At 44.3% G+C, this 16,110-nt stretch overlaps 1 protein-coding gene across 2 annotated transcripts in view; it reads left to right on the top strand.

Moving 5' to 3' along the window:
* gas7b (growth arrest-specific 7b) overlaps nt 1-16,110 on the top strand; it is a 51,463-nt gene that overhangs the window by 16,451 nt on the left and 18,902 nt on the right. Inside the window, exons 1-5 of one of the 2 annotated variants that reach the window (XM_084142277.1) lie at nt 2,910-2,966; nt 3,049-3,166; nt 13,113-13,190; nt 14,258-14,346; nt 15,663-15,716. In XM_084142277.1, the coding sequence (XP_083998403.1) occupies nt 3,061-3,166; nt 13,113-13,190; nt 14,258-14,346; nt 15,663-15,716 (327 nt within the window). In that variant the 5' untranslated portion in view covers nt 2,910-2,966; nt 3,049-3,060. Of the gene's footprint in view, nt 1-2,909; nt 2,967-3,048; nt 3,167-13,112; nt 13,191-14,257; nt 14,347-15,662; nt 15,717-16,110 lie in introns of those variants that run through there. The other variant, XM_084142276.1, reaches the window with a different exon arrangement.

Here is a 16,110-nt window from a genome sequence, read left to right on the forward strand (position 1 = left end):
GTGTAAAGGCGTCAGCATGCTTCAGTTCAGCTGGCGGCTAGCCGAAGTTGGACGAGTGTGCTCGCATACTCCCTTAAAAGACCTTTGCTTGAAAAATGAGAAAAAAGTGGCAATAGTACTGTTTGTCCTGTTTGATATGCCTTAGCCAGTATACACTTCCTCAAAATAGCCAGAATTACTCTAAGATAACTCAAATCTGTCATTAAGTTCTTAGTGACGCAATTGTACATCTAACTAATATGTTTGGTGCAGTATTTCTCAATGAAAATATTTGCATGACAATGGTCATCTCTCGTTGAATGACAACAAAGACTTTATTGAAGAATCCCTACAGTTGACCAATCACGGACGGAGGACGTAGACTTCGGCTCCCGAACTTCGGCTGGCCTCCCCAAAAAACCCTTACCGAAGTCCAAAACTAACAGAAACGTCACAATGTCACCGTAATATATGCCCAAACTCTTCCGAACTGTTTCGGCTGGGAAGCATGCGGATGCCTAAAGAGCTGTTTGAAAAGACTGCCTGACATTTCAGCCTGTTTTGGTGGGATGGAGTTTTAGGCCTTCCATGGTGTCATCACCATACAGTAAATTAGTTAATAGACCAATAAGAAAGAGAGTTCCAAACCTTTCTGTCAATAACAGCTCATTTTCAGTTTCTCCCTCCCCACTCAGACCACTCCCAGACAGTCTTAGCAAAATTCTTGTTTGAGAAATTGCCCTTTGCTAAGAAGCTATTTTTGTTTCTTTTTGACCATTTTAATTGAAACAATCACAGTAAGGTACTTAATTGTTAACCAGAGATTATTTGATATTGAGATAAACACGTCTGCATTGGACCTTTTAAAATGTATGTCAAACAAAAACCAATCATTTCAAAGTTAAACAAACCATACAACACAAGGACCACTTGTAACAATTTCAACATAACATTTTACAAAAACACATTTCCTTAAAGAACAGTGCAGATGCAAAGTTTGGTAACAGAATGACTGTTTGTGCTGTCATTCTGTTACCAAACTTTGCATCTGCACTGTTCTTCAAGTAAATGTGTTTTTGTAAAATGTCAGTGGAAATCGTTGAAAGTAGTCCTTGTCTCAGTGTCACTCTGTTACACAAAAAAAAGGCTGGGTTAAAAACAGCCCAATTTGGGTAAATAATGGATAGAACACACGCTGCATTATTTTGACCCAGCAAATTGGGTTGCGTGAATAACCCAACATGTTAATTTAACCATCAGTTGGGTTTCATTCACTCTCATGCTGGGTTTACCTAGCAGCTGGGTCTTTTTGAATGGAATCCTTAGGTTATTTTCAGGAGACCTGGTTTATTAGGGGCATGGCGTTCAGCTAGATCTTACTGGCCACCCGTGAGAGTAAATGTCATTCATTCCTGTTCATCATGTTAAGTTTGTACTCTGGAAATTTCAATTTTCCTTGAATATTATTGGGACAACAATGGGATTTACATAGGCTTTTAGGGAACTCATACATTTTTGTAAGCGTCATTGAAGCTACAAAAATGTAAACGTTTGACCTCAACATTTGATAACTCTACAACAGATGAACAGGAATTACATTTACTCTCATGGGTGGCTAAAAATAACTATCTGAAAGCCATGCCCCTACTAAACTATGCCTTGAGCCTTCTGTTCTGACCAACTGGGTCATATCTCAATAACCCAGCATCAATAACCCAGCAGTTTAAAAAAAAAACGTAAAAAAAAAAGGCATTGGGTCACTTAGTTGGGTTGTTGATGCTGGGTTATTAATGCTGGGTTATTGAGATATGACCCAGCAGATCAGAAGACTGAAGGTGTAGTTTAGTAGAGTAAATGTCATTCCATTTAATCTGTTCTGTTGTATTGTTATCACATGTTATGGTTGAACACTGACACATTTGTAGCTTTAATGAGGCTTATACAAGTGTATGAGTTCCTCATGCATATTCCAATGTCTGTATAGTTACCACTTTTTACAATATGTAAATAATAATGTTATTAATGTTATATTAAAATACGTGATGTGAAAAAATATTCAAGGAAAATTGAAATGTTCAGTGTACAAACGTAACATAATGAACAGGAATGACATTTACTCTCACGGGTAGCCAAAAATAACGATATGAAAGCCACGCCCCTAATATACCACGCCTCCTGAAAAGAACCTATGGATTACATTAAAAGAGACCCAGCTGCTGGGTCAACCCAGAATGAAAGTGAATAAAAACCCAATTGATGGTTAAATTAACCCATGTTTGGGTAATCAAAATAACGCAACATGTTGGGTTATTCACACAACCCAACTGGCTGGGTCAAAATAACCCTGCGTGTGTTCTGTCCAATATTTACCCAGGGCTGGGTTACCAAATAACCCAAATTGGGTTGTTTTTAACCCAGCATTGTTTTGAGTGTACCGTGGAATTGCCCCTCACCAAAACATCATCCAGGGTTCCCATTAACTAATAAGCCTAGCTCTCCCTCCTTTGTCCCGCTGTAGACATGCAGCCATGTAATAGTTACATTTCCTTAACCTGCACGTACAACTTTCCTGAATCACTCCAGTCTTTTGGATTATAATTACTTACACCCACTAAAACTAATCTCTTATAGTTGCTTGAGCGAGTTGGCACCCGCTCCAATAACAGAGAGTAATTGTTATGGAATTTCATCCGGTTTTCCCAACCATCACAATAACATCCAATAATGTGTTACAATGGCCTTGGCCTTGGCCTTGTACTTAACTATGTTGTTTTCGTGTTGTTAATCAATAGCAGCTGGCCAGAGTTGGCTACACACTCACCTGTGTTAGTCAGCGTAGTGTGTGTGCATGCACGTTCAATCAGTTCTATCATGCCTGGCCAATAGCAGACTGGCTCTAGTTGTTTGTTGTTCTTTGTATTGCAATATACCGCAGTCTTTCCGCCAATGGTTGCTGATTGTGAAATGAGCCAGAAATAAAACACTCGGTAAGCACTCTCATGTGAAAGCTGAAAGCCCTTATGTTCATTTTATTCATCTTATATGTATTTTATTTATCTGTTTTGACAGAAAACTGCGTCTATGACCTCACTGCTTGTTGAGGACCTCGGAGAGCCTCTCCCTCAACACTGGAAGTGCTACATGTCACCACAAGGGCGGCACTACTATGTCAACACAGCCAGCAACGGTAAGGACAGAAATAGAGGCTGATATACATGTATTGCCTAAGATAAGTTGATTCATATGAATCTAGAGATGTTGAAAGTCGGTATGAGTGAAACTCAATGGCAATGAGACATTCAATGTAGCACTGCTACATAACAATGTCCTCAGAGCACTAGCTGACTGCTGAGGTGTCTGACTGGTACTGCTGGGTGTTGAGGCACATTAAAGACTTGGGGAAGATATCTCCTCTTCTCTCTCCTCTTCACACCATTGTTTCTGTCCACACAATTAGCTGTCTGTCTCTCTCCCCAGCACCACCACTCAAACACACACACAGGGACAGAGACACACAGAAACTGAGAAAGCAACACGGTGTGCTTTCCTCTGTTTAGAACAGGACATGGACTGGCACAGTATTGATTTACTAACCTTAAATGAACTCCGGAGGAAACGTGAAGTGTTGACATGATGGTGTGAAATGGAATGGAAGACCTCCTGGGGGATGTTATTATGCATGCTGTGGGCATCATGGCAACTCTCAGAGAGAGGGGGGAGGGAGAATAGATTAATGAGGTTATGAGTTTACAGATGCTGGTTATATTTTGAGGAGAAGTAAGATTGGCAGCGTAGCACTGGGAGGTTGTAGACGATAGAAGATGTAGACATACTGTATTTTTGTCATGACACCACTCACTTGAGTGAGTAAAGCCATTCAGTGCCTTAACAAGTTAATGTGTTGTGAATGATAGTAGCTATAATTAAGACCAAAGGCATTCCCTGTGTGCATGTCTTGGATCAATGTTGCTCTATTTTACTGTGTGTGTGTGTGTGTGTGTGTGTGTGTGTGTGTGTGTGTGTGTGTGTGTGTGTGTGTGTGTGTGTGTGTGTGTGTGTGTGTGTGTGTGTGGAGTAGGACACATGATCGCAGGGGTCTGCACTTGGCAATGAGAAAACATCTAAAATTAGGCAAACCAAAACCAGAAACACGACCAGAATAACAAGTTGCTCCTTTAGCTCCTTCCTCTCTCTCCTTTTAGATGAAGGTCTCTTTGGTTAATGGGAAAGAGAAAAGACAAACCAAACTAGAGGACAGTCATGTTTGGCTACACCCTCTTCTGAAGGATTGTCTACCACACAGCCAAAAGCATGGCAAAACCCCTTCACTTTCAGTTGTTATTTCCCTTACATACTCATTTCATCCCTGAGTTGATTCCACTGATCTGTTGTGTGTTTTTCTATCTGGAGAATAACCATATCTTCAGTAGATAATCATCTCTCTGACTCCACAGGGTTGCAGAGAGATGAGAGGAGGGTGATATGATCCCATGACACTCTTTTGTTCTTGATGTTGGATTCGTTTTATTTGCTGTCAGATTTCCTTGGAGGGAAATGCTTAATCTTTCATTACTTTGCACAAAAATACACACAGCTGTAACAGTCATCCCAGCTGAAAAATGTAAATGGTTATTGTAGTTGTGGTATTGCGAAATCGGCCTCTGAGGGGCATAGACAATCACCAGTCCTTATTTTATGTTCTTTCCTCAAGTAATTGGAAATTTAAGCACAATAAATGCACAGTCCACACACACACACACACACACACAGTTTACCAGCAGAGCCACTGTAACTAGGTCTTTTCCAAACAGTCTCCAACTATCTAATAACATTTCGCTGAACCAATCTGTTATTTATAGGATATCAGCTATTTCAACCAGGCCTCCCTATCTCTAAGTTAAAGTTCAGATAGATTAGATAATGTTCTCTCTGAGTGAGTGTGTGTGTGCTATGTGTGTGCGCACGACACGTAAATGCATGTGCGGCCGTGTGCGTTATGTTTCTGCGTTGCTATAGTAACCAGAGGACCATCATGCGTGGGTGAGCTAGCGATGTAACGGTTCCTGAGTTACAGCTCATTTCTTAGAGGTTTCCTTCTTAGAGACCCACAGCCTGCCGTCACCCAACAGACACTGTTAGACATTTTATAGATGCCTAGACTGTTTATCGTTGTCTATAAACGTTTCGGTAGACTCTGTATAGGCTACAGTGACACAATGTTTTATGCTTAGTTCCCTCAATATGACTTTTTGACAGATACCATCCTTTGTCCTTACTTTTTTCAATGAATTATTTATTGTGAGCTGTATTGGGCATTTGTGAGTTACCCTCCAGGCTATAACCAGATAAATGTAGTCTGTGTGTGTCTGTGTGTGTGTGTGTGTGTGTGTGTGTGTGTGTGTGTGTGCGCGCATGTGTGCGTGGAGACTGTCAGAGCGTCAGCTGGTTATGAATTAAAGATGGGGATTGTTAGACCTAACTAGGCCATATTACTACTAATTATATTCACTCACATTGATATCCCACACAACCAGCGCCGGTTCCAGGCATAAGCGACATAAGCGGTTGCTTAGGTCCCCCTGCTGCTAGGAGCCCCCGACACAATTATCATAATTGTTTTAGGAACTCAGTCGGGGTCGCAACTTACTATTGAGAATAAGAATAGTAGAATACAACAGGTGCAATTTCGAAATTTGGTTGTGAATCAGCAGTTTTTCTCGTTATGTCAGTCACTGACAGTCACTCAATTAGCCATGTCAGCTAACAATTTTTAGATTGGTAGTTAGTCTAGCCAGCTATCTAAACTTGTAGTAATCATGGCCGAATACTGACCGGGCATGCAGGGCACGTGCCCAGGGGCCCTGACCTCTATGGGGCCCCCAATTGATTTTGTTAGTCATTCTCACTCAGATATCATATTAACATGGCGTAAGTCATTACAAAATGTGTAGAATTGCAGGAAATTACCTGTAAAACTGCTAAAAATTAGAATTGCATGAAATTGATAAAATTGCAATGTTTTCAAATCAAATCAAAGTTTGTTGGTCACGTAGACAGATTTGCAGATGTTCTCACAGGTGCAGCGAAATGCTTGTGTTTCTAGCTCCAACAGTGCTGTAATACCTAGTAATACCCCCATGGCAAAATGTTTGTGTGGTGGGGGAAGGAACTCAATATACTTTTAAATGACTAAAACCAAATCAAAACTGTGTAGAAATTATAATGGACCTACATTCATACAGTTTCTTGACTGTGTCCAGCTCGCTAATAATCACCGAAATGAACGCTAGACAGTCAGGGAGCATCGAAAAGTCAAAAAACAATGGATAGAAGACTATTTTTTAAACTAATTTTGACGGCGAGGAAAATAATAAATAAAAAATTGCGGTCCCCCGGGGCAAAAAGAGTTTGACACCCCTGTGTAAGTGTATTCAACTCTTGTCTCAGCTATCCTGGAATTATAGCTTTGTAATGAGCTTGTTACAAAGTAAATACGTTGGAGGATGTGTGTAGAGCTGCAGCCTACCTCTCATCTGAGCACACTGATGTGAAGTAGATAATCACTCCAATCTGCATTTCCAGGTGCCAGTTGCTAAGTAACAGACCCTTTTGATGTAAACAGAGTTACAGCTCTGTTGTAATCCTGATAGTAAATAGAGATGTTTCTTTCATCTTTCAATCCATTATCCACTGATATTACATTAGTTTCCTGTTCATTTTCTGATTAAAAGTGTCATGCATAGAGGCCTACACATAAAATTAAGTAATTTTTTCAATGTAATTGAAACATTGAAAAATTCATTTCCTGTTCATTTTCTTATTAAAGTTGTCATGCAACTAGGCCTGCACATGAAATTAACACATTGTCAATGTAATTGAAACTATAAGGTCACTTGTCACAGAGACTTGCTATCTAAATAGAACGTTAACCCATATTTAACTTCGCTCATTGACACACTTTACATTTACATTTTACATTTTAGTCATTTAGCAGACGCTCTTATCCAGAGCGACTTACAGAAGCAATTAGGGTTAAGTGCCTTGCTCAAGGGCACATCGACAGATTTTTCACCTAGTCGGCTCGGGGATTAGAACCAGCGACCTTTCGGTTACTGGCACAACGCTCTTACCCACTAAGCTACCTGCCTTTACTCATGCTAATTTCACATGTCAATGTCTCTTGAAGTAGCTGCATCCGTTTGCGATATTACAACAACTAAGAAGTTAATGCAAACAACAAACACAGTTTTTTCCCCCTCTGACATCATTGCACGTGCGATAGAACAGCAGAATATATACTGCAATGCAATTTCTTTTACCACGTTGCGTGACGCTCCTCAACTCCATTTCATCAACAAAACAAAAACAATAACAGCGGCAGTGGGGCTTACAGTGGCGCTGTTTCCCCTACTGCGGATTCCATCTTTATTGATATACTAGAATACCTGTTCCCACTCAGACTATTTAGTTGAGATTGTTTAGATTGCAGTAGAGATTAGATTGAATTATTCTGAATTATTCTTTTGATGTATTTTATAGCACAATGACAATTATAGAGATTGTAGTCGAGATTTGATTGAATCCTATCTTGATGTATCATTATTATAGCATAATGACACTTAGAGAGACTTGTCCCTTCTCAGGATTTCATTGTGATTGCTGTAGCTCCTGAGAGAAGGATACAGTGACATACAATTCTCCAGAGCAAACCTAATTATACTGTATTTCTCTCCATTAATATCCGATTCCTCCCATCAGATCGATTTCCTTTGACAAGCTAACGGAGAGAAATAGAGGCAGAAAGCACCTTTTAATGAACCATTGTGACTGTGTTGTGACAGTGTTATACATCAGATCGGAAGGGAAAGACTCTCTCCTCCTCTGAGTCTGTCTGCCAAATCTCTCTCTCTCTCTCTCTCTCTCTCTCTCTCTCTCTCTCTCTCTTTCTCTCTCTCTCCATGTGTGTCATCCGAACTGATGGTTTTGGCTCTGTCTCCCGCTCTGCTTAGTACAGGCAGACAGCTGAGTGCTAGCCAAAGACACAAATGAAATAAAAGCTCTTTAGTCTCAACGGCTATTCTCTCTCTGGTGACACTAAGGGCTAATTGAGATCAAAGTTGTATTGTGAATTTGGATATTGGAGTTAAGTGAATCACATATTTTCTCTCTCTCTATCAGGTTCTGTGTCAGTCATGCTTCTTATCCTCTTTTCTTTCGTTCTCTCCTTCTCTTGTTCTTGCTTCCTCCGGCAAGAGTAAAATGGGGACACATGAATTGAAAGAGTGCGGCAGAGAGTCTATTGGTGAAGTTAAACAGCCATATTGGATTTACTGAAAGTTTGCACCTGTTATTTTTAACACAGGGAGTTGAAGATAAAGTGGTAAAACAAAAGATTAAATAAAGATTTCTTTGTTGTTTTGTCTTTTATTCTGATTATGAAAATAGCAGGTGCAATGCTCTGCTCACAGGTGCAAACACTTAGTGAATCTGGCTCATATTCCTATATCGCTCTGGGAAGTTGATACAGTGCCAAAGTCAGTCTGACTATTGTTTAGTTAGATTGGACAGAAACGGTCAGGGTCATGTGCGTCCCTCGCCTTCGCAACCATGAAAAACACTTTCAAATGACAGCTAGCTACACATCATACATGTTTTTGTTTATATTGAATAGTTTCTCAATGATAAAAAATAATGCAAGTGATTTATACTGCACAACTTTATGTTTATGCATTGTTTAACGTACTTAGCGTATGCAAATTCTCTTGTCCCAGCAGTGACCTAGTTGTCACGACTTCCGCCGAGGCTGCCTCCCCTCCTTGTTCGTGCAGGTTTCGGCGTTCGTCGTCACCGGCTTACTAGCTGCTGCCGATCCATTTATCATCACTCCACTTGTCTTGTCTAATTAATCACACACACCTGGTCCTTATCCCCAATTAGTCATTGTATAAGTGTTCCCTCTGCTTCCTTGTCTGTGTGGGTGATTGTTTGTAGTGAGCTGTGCCTGAGTTTTGTTGTCGCATGCTTGCGCAACTGTTTATCGACGGAATAAACTCTTTGGATGCGTATTACTCTCCTGCGCCTGATTCCTTCTATCACACGCATCACAGAATCACCCACCCGTTTATCGAAGGACAACATGGTGTCCCGGCAGGCTAGCTCCCGTCGGACGTCCTCCTGCAGATGGCACCGGAAATGGTCGATCAGGGCCTCCAACGCGGCTCCTCCTTCGTTCCACACTGCGTTGGCCCACTCCAGGGATTTCCCACAGAGGCAGGAAATGAGGACGGACACCTTCTCCCACTCCGATGGTGCCGGCCTGATGCTGGCGAAGTAAAGCTCCAATTGGAGGAGGAATCCCTGGTAAAGCGCCGCTGTCCCCTCAAACGCCCGTGGTCGGGATATCTGGATCTCTCCTGATATCCCACCTTCTCATGGCTGCAGAGGGCTCTCACAGGGTGGTTGTGTGAGTGTCAGGGTAGGTGTCTAGATGTTTCCGTTGGTGCATCCACGGTGGAAAGTCCAGATAGTATCTCCACCATGCGCATTCCCCCCGAATACCGTGATCTGGCGCAAGCGTTCTCTAAAACGCAGGCGACTAAGTTACCACCTCACCGGGCGGGGGATTGCGCGATAAACCTCAGGGTAGACGCTGTACCTCCCAGGAGTCATATATACCCCCTGTCACAGGCGGAAACGGTAGCTATGGAGACATATGTCACCGAGTCCCTGCGTCAGGGGTATATACGTCCCTCCACTTCACCCGCCTCCTCGAGTTTCTTCTTTGTGAAGAAGAAGGACGGCGGTCTGCGCCCGTGCATTAATTATTGACCACTGAACAGGGAGACAATCAGATTTAGTCATCCTCTCCCCCTCATTCCTTCAGCGGTTGAATCGATGCATGGGGCGCGCTTCTTCACCAAATTGGTTCTCAGGAGTGCATACAACCTGGTGCGTATCCGAGAGGGAGATGAGTGGAAGACAGCATTCAGCACAACCACGGGGCATTATGAATACCTGGTGATGCCCTATGGTTTGATGAATGCTCCCTCAGTTTTCCAGTCCTTTGTGAATGAGGTGTTTCGGGACATGCTTGGTCGCGGTGTAGTGGTCTACATCGATGACATCCTGGTGTATTCCGCTACTCGCACTGAGCATGTGTCCCTGGTTCGCAAGGTGCTGGCCCGACTGTTGGAGAATTACCTTTATGCTAAGGCAGAGAAGTGTATGTTTTTCCAGCAGTCCATCTCCTTCCTTGGATATCGCATTTCCACCTCAGGGGTGGAGATGGAGGGAGATCGCATTTCAGCCGTGCGTAATTGGCCGACTACAACCACGGTTAAGGAGGTGCAGCGATTCCTAGGCTTTGCCAACTACTATCGAAGGTTTATCCGGGGCTTTGGCAAGGTCGCAGCTCCCATCACATCCCTGTTGAAGGGTGGGCCATTCCGGCTCCGCTGGTCTGCTGAGGTGGTTCTGGCCTTCAGGAGACTGCAGGGTCTGTTCACCTCAGCTCCGGTACTAGCCCACCCCGATCCATCACTACCGTTTGTAGTGGAGGTGGATGCGTCCGAGGTAGGGATGGGCGCTGTCCTATCCCAACGCTCTGGCACGCCACCCAAGCTCCGCCCCGTGCCTTCTTCTCGAAGAAGCTCAGCCCGGCGGAGCAGAACTACGACGTTGGTGATCGGGAGCTGTTGGCTGTTGTCCGAGCTTTGACCGTGTGGAGGCATTGGCTCGAAGGGGCGAAACACCTTTTCCTCGTCTGGATGGACCACCGTAACTTGGAGTACATCCGGGCAGTGAGGAGGCTGAATCCTCGCCAGGCGGGCCCTATTCTTCACCCGGTTTGATTTTACATTGTCATACATTCCGGGTACGAAGAACGTACAGGCAGACACACTGTCCCGGCTGTATGACACAGAGGAGAGGCCCAGAGATAACACCCCCATACTCCCGGCCTCCCGCATTGTGGCGCCGGTAGTATGGACGCGGATATAGAGCAGGCATTACGCACAGATCCATCTCCACTGCAGTGTCCAGCTGGGCTGCAGTATGTGCCTGCTCTTATCCGTGATCTTCTGGGAACACACGTCACCCTCCTCTGGTCACCCAGGTATCGGTCGTATAGTGCACTGCCTGAGCGGAAAATACTGGTGGCCTACCTTGGCTAAGGACGTGAGGGTGTACGTCTCCTCCTGCTCGGTGTGCGCCCAGAGTAAGGCACCTAGGCACCTCCCAGCGGGTAAGCTACAACCTTTACCTGTTCCACAACGACCATGGTCTCACCTTAGCATTGATGTTCTGACTGATCTTCCCCTCTCCCAAGGTAACACCACCATCCTGGTCGTTGTGGACCGCTTCTCAAAGTCCTGCCGCCTCCTTCCTCTGCCCGGTCTCCCCACGGCCCTGCAGACTGCGGAGGCCCTGTTTACTCACGTCTTCCGGCACTACGGGGTACCAGAGGATATAGTGTCTGACCGAGGTCCCCAGTTCACGTCCAAGGTCTGGAAGGCATTCATGGAACGTCTGGGGGTCTTGGTCAGCCTGACCTCTGGGTTCCAACCCGAGAGTAATGGGCAGGTGGAACGGGTAAATCAGGACGTGGGTAGGTTCCTGCGGTCCTACTGCCAGGACCGGCCAGGGGAGTGGTTTGTGTTCTTGCCATGGGCAGAATATACCCAGAACAATCTCTGCCACTCCTCCACTAACCTAACGCCTTTCCAGTGTGTTCTAGGTTACCAACCGGTTCTGGCACCGTGGCACCAGAGCCAGACCGAGGCTCCTGCGGTGGATGACTGGTTTCGGTGCGCAGAGGAGACGTGGGATGCTGCCCACGTTCACCTCCAACGCGCCGTGCGTCGTCAGAAGGCCAACGCTGACCGCCACCGCAGTGAGGCCCCCGTCTTTGTACCGGGGTATCGGTTCTGGCTCTCGACCCGGAATCTGTCACGACTTCTGCCAAGGCTGCCTCCCCTCCTTGTTCGGGCAGGTTTCGGCGTTCGTCATCACCGGCTTACTAGCTGCTGCCGATCCATTTATCATCACTTGTCTTGTCTAATTAATCACACACACCTGGTCCTTATCCCCAATTAGTCCTTGTATAAGTGTTCCCTCTGCTTCCTTGTCTGTGTGGGTGATTGTTTGTAGTGAGATGTGTGTAGCTCGGTTGAGCTACCCTTACCTTGTTGTTGCCAGGGTAGATATTTCTCCTGTGCCTGAGTTTTGTTGTCGCATGCTTGCGCAACTGTTTAGCGACGGAATAAACTCTTTGGATGCGTATTACTCTCCTGCGCCTGACTCCTTCTATCAAACGCATCACACCAGTAGAGTTGTAGTGACATGTTTTGGGGATTTAGAGATAACTATCTATTATCATGAATGCTAGAAAGTAAACAAAAGTATTTTATATATTGTATAGATCAATAACCGTATCCCCCCAATATAATGTGTCCCTTAGTTTTGTCATTGGTGTTACCGCCTTAAAATCACTTATTACAAAGATATACAAGGACCTTGTGTATTGCTTCCAGTGGCAAACTGTTATTGGGGGAGGGGTCTATATTAAAAACAATTATTAGCTAATCACACCCTATTATTATGTAAAAAAATTGAGGATTATTTAGATAATTTGGTGTCCAAATCCAAAGTGTCACATGGTGTTACTCAATTTAAATGAAGGGAATTTACATTGTGAGCAAAATGATTCATCATATCACTTTAATAAATCATTTTTCAAGGATTAATGACCTTAGATTTGAGCATCTGTGGCCTCCATTTTTAAGAAAATCCTAATTTACCTCAAATGTGTCATTGGTGTCACTACTCCTACTGGTGGCACAATGTTATCATAATGGTAAACATGATTTAAAGTCATTAAGATGCCATATTAATTGATTTAGAATGGGAAGATGTACTCAACACATTTACCTAAATACACATCTAGAAAATTGACGTTGCAATTCAAGAACGACCCGTCAACATAATCATCAAGAATCTTAATATGAACAAGTTTTTGTTTCATGTAACCCTCTTGGACCTGCAATGAACTCCAGGTTAGAGATATCCTATGTATTTCTCTCAATTTCCATGTATGTCTGACCTCACAAGTTACATTTGTTCCTGTCTGGTTCCAGAGACAACGTGGGAGAGACCTTCCAGTGTACCTGGGACCCCCAAAACCCCTCTGAAACACAAGAACTCAATACCTACAGGTACTGAAGCAACCTCTCTCTCTCTCTCGTTCTTGCTCTTTATCCCCCCCCTCTCGCTCTCACTCTGTCCTTGACTCCCTCTCCCTCACTCTCTCTCCCTCTCTTTCTCTCACTTTTCCTCCTTTGCCAGTGTCCTGAGGGTTGTACATAGGCCTACCGCTGTGTGGCAGCACGCAGAGAATTCCAGAGGCCTCACACACGCACACACACATTTCATGTGGCTAATTTGATCTGCGATCTGGAGTCGTCTGGGTGCACAGTACTCTGCTCTTAAGAAGAGATAACAATAACATATGAGCAAGCTGACTGCTCAGACAGGTTTCTCTTGAAGAAGAGATTGATAATCTCAAGGGAACACCAGGGTGAAAACTGGTACAAGATAGAAAGAACAAGATTAACAGAATTTAATTGCATTGAATGTTAGCCTGCACCTCATTGTAAGGTATAAGGTATAGTTGTAAGTTAAGGACTGGGGGCCTGTTTCAATTAGGCTGATGAACTCTAGCCTTTGGGGTCTCCAAACGTTTGCTTGCTCAGGCTGATCGGCCAATGGAGTCTAGTTTCACTAAACACAGCGGGGTATCTCATCTGGACTGCATAATAATTCTCTCCAACACATGCACTGACATGTAGTCTCGCAAGCCGCCTGATCACGTAAACACACCTTCAAATAAACACATGCAAACATTGCACACACACATGCAGAGCAACTCTCCCAAATAATAGCTAATTGTCCTTGCCTGTGTACCAGAGGACAACCCAGGCTGTCTGGACTCAGAGCTGTGTTTGTTGAGGTGCTCGGTCTCTGGTTTCCAGTAACCGCCCTGCTAAAGACATTAAACAAACAAAAGGACAAAGAAGAAGCGATTCTCTGATAGCTTTGTTTGAGTTACAAAGATAAGTGAATTTACCCCCGGCTCAGATATACAGACAACTCATAGGAGGCAAACACACATTATTCCTCCTCCGCAGGCTCTGTGCTACAAATTTAATTCTCTCTCTCACTCTCTCTCTTTCTCGCTCTCTCGCTCCCCTGCCCCTCTCTCTCCATCTCTCTCCCTCCACAGTGAATGGGTTTCACTCCAGTGGCAGTACGTTGCATCAGAATGAACACTCCCACGTCAGTCTGGTCAAAAAGCCCAGTTCCGAACCACAGGTAAAACTGCTGTCCTCCTCCCTCCTCCCTTCTCCTCTTCCTCCTCTTCCTCCTCCTCTCGTTGCTCCAGTTAAGGGCTTCCCCATGAACCCCATGAACCCCATATACTTATGTTCACACAGAAGATAGGCAATTCTATTTCTTCATATTACGTTACACCACCAACAGCCACCACCACGCTAACACACAGTGGTAGCCAGTCAACGAAAGCATTTAGCAGTGACTGCAATCTTCTCTGTATGAATATACAGTAGAATCATCATGTTGCTGACAAATTGCTTTACTTGTGTCCTTTTATCAAAACAGTACTATGCAGAAGCTATGCCAATAGATATACTGTACAGTAATAGCTTCAAACAGCAGATTTCTCCTATGTACAGTAATGCCATGGTTACTGGTGACATGGTTACCCAAACTCCTTAACACACACACAAAGACTCAGAGGCAAAGACCGACACGTGCGTGTGTACGCATATACACTACCTCGTCATCATGAAATGAGATAATGATACTCATTACCCCAGGAAAAGAGAGCAGTTTCTCCATCCTGATTCCTTTCATTATCTAATCCTCAGATCATAATTAGGAGAGCACTCATCATCGTTCAGACACACACACACACCATACACCCCACCACTACCCAGCTCCTCTCCCTCCTCCTTTAACTCCTCCTTTAGCTACTTTAACCCCTCCTTTAACTCCTCCTTTAACTCCTCCTTTCTTTCTATTGTTCTCTTTCAGAGAGGGAGAGGAGGTGTGGTGCATTCCGTACTTTGTCAATAAACCCTCTCCCCTCCCTTCCTCCTCCTCTCCTTCCCTCCTTCTCGCCAGCCCTGTGTCTTGCTTCAGTGGGCATGGTATGGACAGTGGGGGATGTGCACTCTCTCTTTCACTCTTTCTCTCGCTTTCTGTGTCTACCTTTTTTAAATCGACCTCTACCCCACTCCATCTCATTACTCCCACTCTTTCTCTCCACACACACACACACACACACATGCACACACACACACACACACACACACACACTCAGATTGCTCATGCGATGACATATTCTGAGCCGAAGTGCGTTCACACACACACACACACAGACATCCAAACGCACGCTGCTCTGCGCTGCAGACATGCCCCCCTACTCAGCACTGCAACACACACACTCACACACACAGTAGCCGAAGCGGAGGCAGCGCACAGACAGTCACTCCCAGAGAGCTCCAGCAGCTCCAGTGTGTGTGAGTGGGTGTGTGAATGTATGTTAGCCAGAGACCATGTCGGACATAGAGGAAGGTTTTGACGGAGCATCCTGTCTCTCTCAACAGCATCCAGGTCCTACATCACCCACCAGGAGACAGAGCAAAGAGACTACCATCACAGTGAGTACCACTACTAACACTATCCCAGACCCTACCGCTAACACAAACCCTAACACCGACCCTAACCCCAACATGCATGGGCAATACAATGTTGCAAAATCTAATTGAGGATGTTAGGAACTATTGAGACAGAGGACGTGATTTAGAGACTAAAATTGCTTTGATTTCAAAAGTGGAATGCAATGAGTTTATTCTAATTCTGTGATGTCAGTGTCGAACAGAATTGAATATTCACATTTAGAATTTGTAAAATAGTTGTAGAAATTCTGGAAACGCTGAGACCTGAGCAGAGGTGAAGGAGTGCACAGGGGTTGCAGGGGAGGGAACGACGCTGCGCTCCCTGTTCCTACAGCAACCAGGGCAAGGCTATTGATTGGCAGATGTTTGAGAGAGT

The sequence above is a fragment of the Coregonus lavaretus genome (genome assembly GCF_964263955.1).
Source record: "Coregonus lavaretus genome assembly, chromosome: 25".
In the NCBI taxonomy this organism is placed as follows: Eukaryota; Metazoa; Chordata; class Actinopteri; order Salmoniformes; family Salmonidae; genus Coregonus; species Coregonus lavaretus.